Raw genomic sequence first — 7841 nt, forward strand, 5'->3', positions numbered from 1 at the left:
AAATGCAGCAAGATCAGTGATCAATAAAAGGGACACGACTATCCTCCCTACAAAATGTACCGTTGATCAAATTTCAAAAAATTTAAAACAGGGTGAATTTTTTGAAATTTCAGCATTTGATCTTCATGATGTGCATATTTTGTGATCGAAAACAACAAAAACTTTGAAAAAAGTTCACTGTATTTTCGTGAATTTAGAAAAAAATTGTTTGACTTTTTTCCTGTCTTTAGTACAATTTGTGTAGAGATTAGCCAACGCCCAATATAAATATGTAATTTTATAGTAGAATGATGAATCACGTGGTACAACTTTATGAATACCCCACCTACCCCTAAAAATGCAGCCTCGCCCAAAAAAACCAAAATAGCTAAAAGAGGTAGTTGGGAGAAAGTAAGAGTGGTCATACCTTAAATATTTTAAATAAGGATATTGTTCTGTTATATAAAATAAAACTGCGATGGCAACAGCGAAGAAATTTCAGGGCAAGTGACCGTGAATTCAAGGGCCCCTCTTCAACGAAAAAAGAGAAGGCATTTGTCGTATTTGGATTTGTTTTATCGATGGAATCTCCTCACAGTCTTTCTTTTTCCACGCCTTTTTGACGGGCCTGTTTTTCCATTTTTCCCTATTTCTTTGAACCGGGACTGGTCTTTCCTCCTCCAGTGAGACGCCATGACACCGTGATCGAGTACTTATTTAACGACGTCATAATGCAGCGTATAAGACAGTGAACTTGAACAGTCTTGAAGGAAGTAACAGGGGAATTTGCCATGGCAACTCAGCGAGAACAGGCCAGCAGAGGGATCGATCAGAAGACGTACAATGTCGTACTACGCTCTGGATTAAAATTTGAGAAGTCCAAACTTGAAGCAGCTCTGCAGAGTACTACACCAGGAGGGAGAAATACTCTTCTCCATTTGGCTGCAAGTGTTGGAAATCTGCCAGTCGTTGAAGAGCTCCTGAAACTCAATCACGAACTTGTAAAGGCTAACAATGCCCAAGGAAATACCGTGTTGCACTTGGCGGCTCAGGGAGGTTTCTCTAATGTTGTACAAATTCTACTCAAAACAAAAGAAAGTGGTGTCAATGTCTGCAACAAGCGTAACGAGACGGCTCTGTTCAAAGCGTGCGAAAGCTGCGATAAGGACACAGTGGAGATGATAACCTTATTTTTTAACTCTTAGCTCCAGAAATTTCAGTCTATAATTCACTGGTATAACTTCAGCTTTGGTTTTGATAGCTGTTTGATGTACTGCATATATACTGCTCTCTTTTTAAGAAAATTAATGATTTTGTTTTTAAGGGATTAGGGCTGCTTTATGTTTTTAGTTTAGAGGGTTTTCACATTTCTCCACCTCACTGGTAAACTAGGCATTCGTTACCTTTGGCTATTTTGAAACGAGACCTTATCTAATTCAAGGTAACTAATTAGAGTGTCCCTTTTACAGATCTGGCCGTTTATATAATAGAGTTGACAGAAAAGGATTTAATCCAGGAGAAGTACAAAAATGGAGATACACCCTTGCATATAGCTGCTCGCAGAAACGACATGGATATAATAAGGCGGTTAATAGAGATTGATCCCCAACTTTGCTACAGTATTAATGGCAACCAAGAAACACCACTTTCTGTTGCAGTGAAACTAGGGCATCTGGAAGCGGTAAAAGAGTTAATACAGAGGAGACCGGATGCTGTTGAAATACCAAATATTTGTGGAATGAACGTTCTACACCTAGCCGCCCAAGTTAGTCAAGTTCGGATTGTTGATTACTTGAATCAAAATGTGGGTTTATTAGATCTGGTTAACAGGGGACTTGACAAGCCTCCAGACGAAGAGCTGGGTAGAGAGAACACAGATCCAACTGAAAGGAAAGATCCATTCTTCAAAATACGCGAAGGAGACACGCCTCTTCATATTGCAGCCAGAAAGAAAAACTTCAATGTAAGTTTCTTCCTTTACGAATCTTAGCTTTTACCAAACAAGAATTCCTAAACCAGCTATTCAGTAGTTACATTCTGGGTCAATGTAATATTTCTTCTCTGGATCAGGTGAACTATATTAAAGTAGTTACAAATAAAGCGAAATGAATGAAAGTGTTAACTCTGGATATAGGATCTGAAGCTTATTCAGGAGACGAAATCTTAAGCAAGGTTAATTATTTCCATTGGAGCGTCAATTTGTATGTAATGAATTGGAGTGTGCATTTTGTAGATGGTGAGTTCCTTGCTGGGTATAAGGGGGATAAACAAATTGGCTGTTAATGAAGAAGGTTTAACAGCCGTCGACATAGTGAGAGAGAACACACAGTATCACGAATCAGACAAGATAATTTCAGCGCTGGCTAGTTATGCACCCAGGCACAAGCCATTCCTGTACAGCGCTCCAAAGGTGAGCGCAAAGAAACACGAGGTTGCAGTAAAGATGGTGGACAAAACATTTGACGACAGGCGCAGCACAGAGCTAGTTGTCATTCACCGCGGCTTTCACTGTTCCCGGCGGTTTTGAGGAAGGAAAAGGGTCACCGCTTCTACTTGGGTTGGACACCTTCAAGCTTTTTCTCATCTTTGATTGCGTGGCATTCTTTCTGTCGCTCTTTGTGGTGCTGATGTGGCAGATGAGTACACCTATCACAACCGGAGATAAGGTGTTGTTCCTATGTATCACTAATCTATTGGTCTGCGCAACATTTGCCTTTACGGCGTACGGCTTCATGCTTGCGGTTTACGCCATGCTCACTGAGAAAGCTCCGAAGCTGGGTTGGGTGGTTCTTGGGTCGTGCTTGTGCATCTGCACCTCTGCTAATTTGACCTTCTTCTACATGGTTGCAAAGTTTTCGGTGGCGAAGGCGAGATTCAATTATCTGAATGGTCTATTCCCTTATGTTACTGACCGGGTGGGGGAGTGGGTGTGGAAGAAAGTTGAAAAATGGGGGCCTTTGGATTGGATGCGCAAGTGCAAAAGCGGGTGCAGTGATATCTTCTTCAAGTGCAAGTGCCTTAAAGAAGATAGCAACCAGCCTAAAATTTGGTCTCTTGGATCTAACAATAATGTTTAGCTGAAGCTTCAAAATCGTGTTAATGTTAGGAGAAGTAAGAGAGTGTTAAAATTACTAATCGTTTTTAATAGTTTCTAAAAGCTTCCTTGACAAGCTTATGAAACAATAGCTAAATTAGAGTGGTGTGTGGAAGGTACAATGTAAGGGGGAATTTATTATAGTATTGTGACTGTACCTGAGGTAAATGCTATATTTACTGCAAATGAAAATAATACTGTGTAAGTTTTTATTATTAAATATTAAATAATTTTATATTTAATTGTTGTAGTGGTATAAAATTTTTATTTTTGAATGAAATGTTCCAAGCTCAAATTCTATTGAGATTGAGATATCTATGTTTCATTTCTACACAGTATCATGTGTAGATCTACAAATATATGATTGATATGATGAACCTTTCCTTAAGAAAAATATTATATTATATCTATTCCTTGACACCATTTGTCATTTTATTTTGGAGCTTATTAGTGTGTTCTTGATTTCTTATCATCATTTCTTAATATTTTATTCTAAAGTTATCACTCTTACAAAAATTATTATAGTAATAAATTTATTTTGAATTTACATACATTAGATCTAAACAATGAATTATTTTTTCAAAATATAAAAAAATATTTATTTTCATATACATAAAAAATCATATTAAAACCTCCGGGGATGAGGAGGATGCCACCTTGGCTAACTCCCAAGATTATAAGATTTTGCAGGATTTGTAGGAAGAATATGAGGATGTGATGGAAACAAGGGATGAAAGTGAAGAGACTCTCATTGTTAAAATACAAAAAGATTCTCCCTTTGTAGCCAAAATGTGGAAATTGGATTGTGAAGAAAATTTGTCTCAAGGCAACAATAACATGAAAAATGGTAACAAGAAGGACAGTCTCACTATCAATATTGTTGGGTACTCTGCCTCAAATTATAAGGAAATTCAACCTGCAGTGGAAATGAAGGGATTAGTGGATACCAACCCTAATATATCTATGAAACCTAGTGACAATTTCACTAAAATTAAGGAAAGAACTAGTCTTACTACTTCCTTTGACATATTGGTTAATAATGAGATCCTTTCCATCAAAAATATGCTGGAAAATCTAGATAAGGGATGAAATTATCTCGTGTCAAATTAAGGAGGTGAAAGGAAAAATTATTAAAATCTTGAAGGATAGCAATAGTAGAATTTACTCCTACATTCAAAACTTCATGAGCGACAACAACAAAATGAATATATCAAACCTTTAAAATAAAATTATCCTACTCTAAACTTTATACCCAAAATTTGAAGGGTTAACACAAAATTCGTAGAAATGTATGAATAATTTTGACTTTCAACAAAAAACTATTAAATTCCTGTCCTAGTTTATCTATATCTTTTGATATTAAATATTGAATCTTTTTTTTTTGTTTTGTGCTTTGTTAGACTTACATACACAATTATCACTATTAAATTTAAATGTTACTTTAAATAATATATTTTAATTTTTTTACAATTGTATGTTTGGTTTGATTAGTTTTATTAATTTATTATCTTTTATTCATAAATACATATATACATGTATATATTAACAAATTCATGTTATAAATCTAATATAAATATTTTTAAATATTTTATAGAATAAAATTAATAATATCTATATTCTTTAATATATTAATTTTCTATTATTTTTGAAAATAAAAATAAACAGTAGAAAAAGTGAAAATACTCACAAAGAGCCGACTAGGGATCAAGTCTTGCTGAGTGCAAGGATCAAAGACATCATAAGGGATGAGGCTGGGATCGTGCCCCAGGTGAATTTGGTAGGGTGGATGCTCCGTAGTCCTTGGCTCTTACCTGAAGAGGTTTTAGGCATGCATGGGCCTGTATCGGGTACCTAAAACTTGTTTGTGGATGACCTCCATCAAAAAAAATAATTCAATAAAAAAAACTTTTAAAATTTTTTGAACTCTTATGAAACTAGGATAATTGAAGGGATCAATACAGTATCTCCTTTATAATACAAATACTAGTTCATAATATATAATAAAAACATAACTCATTTTCTAAAACATTTTACTCCCAATTTTGAGGAGTGTGATAGTCATAGAACTAATATTCTTTAGAGAATCTGTTTAGATCAATTTCTAAAACAATTTACTTCCACTTTTGGAAGTGTCAAAGTCATAGAACAAGTATTCTTTAGAGAATCATCATAATTTTGCCACATCTTTTTGACCAGTATGTCTATTTCAATGTTTTCTGCCATATATTCTAATTTCACAAATACAACAATTCCATAATGAGTGGCAATGTGAGTCTCGTTGTGTTATAATAGAACACTTCAATTTTATTAAAGAGACTTTAAGTGACTTCCACTACATTTGTTTGGTTGGAATTGCAAACTTTTTTTTAGATGGAATCGGAGATAACAAGGGGTGCTTGTGCCATAGTTCCTGCCCTTGGTGTTTGTTGGAAAAATTGTATAGTGCCAATGAAGAAAGGAAAATATTATGCATCACAACTATAATTTGTGAATCATATTGAAGAAGACACCAAAGCATTTGAAGAAGCAGCCATTGGAAAGAACAAAATATCAATTTTATAAACTGTATATAAGTATTCCATAGGTGAAAAACAACATTGCTTATAATTTAGTTAATGAAGATGTAGGTCTTTCAACCACAAAACTCAATAACAACAAGCACAATGTTTCCATGCAAAGCATGCCACGACACTTCCCATCACACATTATGATTCCAGGTATGACGTTACTGGACTGATTACTAAATTATGCTCTAAAGCCACTATACATCTGTGATGAGGTTCTTCGAGTAATTCAGGCTCGTATTCATGTAGCTCAATTAAGATGTTGATGGATGATTAATAGAAGGTGAGCACCATTACCTGTGACAGAAAATTACACTCAAATTTGTAAATAGGAAAGATATATTAACATGCAAACATAGTTTAGGTATCAACAAATTAAACTATTCATATATGATCAGAAATGAAATACCTTCTATTGTTCTAGTGGACAGATTTTGCAACAACTACCCTTCTTGCGGCCTCTTTTGCAGTTGGAAGCTTATTATTTCCATTCCTTGACCTCATTTGTGCAAGATTTTCCTAAAACCATGAAAACATGTAGTTTGTCAATGCATTCAATAAAAAAATAATTTGTTTAGATTTCAGGATTCAATATATCAAATGAGAAACATTCAAAATGGATTGAAGAAGGGATTTAATCTACCAAGACTTTCAAAATGGATTGAAGAAGGGATTTAATCTACCAAAACATTCAAAATGCAATTAAATCAGAAACATTCAAAATGCAATCTTTTATTTATAAAAAATGGAGAGAAAGAAGATTCAATTTACCAAATACAATCTTTTTATCATTCAAAATGTAGCTAAATAAGAAATATTCAAAATGCAATCTTTTATCTATTGAAAATGGATAGAAATATGATTCAATTTACTGAATCAGAAACATTGAAAATACATTTTTTATCTATCAAAAATAGATTGAAAAAGGGATTCAATTAACCAAATCACATATTCAAAATGCAATCTTTTATGTACTGAAAAACAGATTGAACACTACATAATTGAAAAGCCTTCAGTTACAAGGTGCAATCTGAAGAGGATGTTACAGGGAATGGGACATTTGGGCCACAAAGAGCTCGAACCTCCAACATATTTTCATTGAATAACCTCTGTTTCTCACCATCAATGCCTTTTGAAAAACCACAAATCTCATATTTGCTATTTGTAGACTTGCCAGTTATTTGTTCCAGAGCAATAAAGCTCTTACATCAAACACTTTTAGCTCTTATAAAAAAATATGCTGATTGTAGAAAAAATAATATAGGAATTCGCTAGGGTTAAACCAAGAATAAATTTGTTTGTTGATTCATTTTGTATAGATTGGGTTTGGAACCCAAAAGGAAAAAAGTTAAGCTCCCATTTCTGCAACTTTCTAATGGTTACCAAAATTTGGCTATGGGTATGCGGCTCTACTAGTGAGGATTCAGAAGAGGAGTCTAAGCCACTCAAATGGTCACTCACTGAGGAGCCCATGAATCATTGCAACCCTTCTCAGGGTCAGGGTCAATGTTAGGGTTCGACTCTTGCTCCACCTGCACACTTCCATATGCACCATTTAGCTCTGCCTGCTAACAACTTGGCCTCCTCCAAGTTTGATGAAACGCCTTATAGGACTGACAACTACCACAATGGCATCGACATGATCGTCAATGGTAGCAAGGGCTTTAAGAGGTGCTGGTGAGTAGTCAAACTATGTACTAAAATCAACATTCAGTACACAATAAATGACATTAAACTCTCTGTCTATTCTGTAGATGCCACTAGCAGTGGATAATTATATGATTTTTTGAAAATGAAATTTAATTTATTCATTTCCTTTTCTTGTTTGACCTAATCAGATTTGAGATTAATAATTTTTTTCTATTTTAATTAGTGAACCCACAATAGTGGGTTACACTTTTTTGCCTAAACTGACATTGAACTTTGAATTTTTAAGAAAACGTTCACTTTCAAATTCAAATTTCTGTTTAACGGTTAGGAATTTGAAGATGAAGTAAACTAGAGTCTTTTAAGATTTTGGGTCTAGATTCTAAATCTTTTTTTTTTTTTTTTTTAAATTTGATTTTATTGAATTATTTTTTCTCCTACGAAAATTTGCATGATATCAAAAACCTGATTTTTAAAGAGTGACACTGTTTTTGACACACATAACTTTTTTTCTACAATAGATATCAATGTGATTCTTTCGAACTTAGTTTGTTAAC

At 34.2% G+C, this 7841-nt stretch overlaps 1 protein-coding gene and 1 pseudogene across 2 annotated transcripts; both read left to right on the top strand.

The window, feature by feature from the left end:
* Positions 1 to 510: 510 nt before the first annotated feature.
* LOC149546371 (uncharacterized) lies at positions 511 to 1207 on the top strand. The gene has a single exon (XM_089791174.1). It carries the CDS (start codon positions 771 to 773, stop codon positions 1182 to 1184), a length of 414 nt encoding a protein of 137 aa, XP_089647300.1. The 5' UTR covers positions 511 to 770; the 3' UTR covers positions 1185 to 1207.
* A 40-nt stretch (positions 1208 to 1247) lies between these two features.
* On the top strand, positions 1248 to 3315 carry LOC149546372 (uncharacterized; annotated as a pseudogene). The gene is made up of 3 exons (XR_016354251.1): positions 1248 to 1254; positions 1449 to 1942; positions 2213 to 3315. The product of XR_016354251.1 is annotated as an uncharacterized LOC149546372 (transcript).
* Positions 3316 to 7841: the final 4526 nt, after the last annotated feature.

Source organism: Cupressus sempervirens, chromosome 7, assembly GCF_028749045.1.
Source record: "Cupressus sempervirens isolate cs-2001-9-10 chromosome 7, ASM2874904v1, whole genome shotgun sequence".
NCBI classification, from domain to species: Eukaryota; Viridiplantae; Streptophyta; class Pinopsida; order Cupressales; family Cupressaceae; genus Cupressus; species Cupressus sempervirens.

Excerpts from the sequence above, each read along its gene's own strand:
- LOC149546371 (XM_089791174.1), top strand. The coding sequence starts at position 771 with ATGGCAACTCAGCGAGAACAGGCCAGCAGAGGGATCGATCAGAAGACG.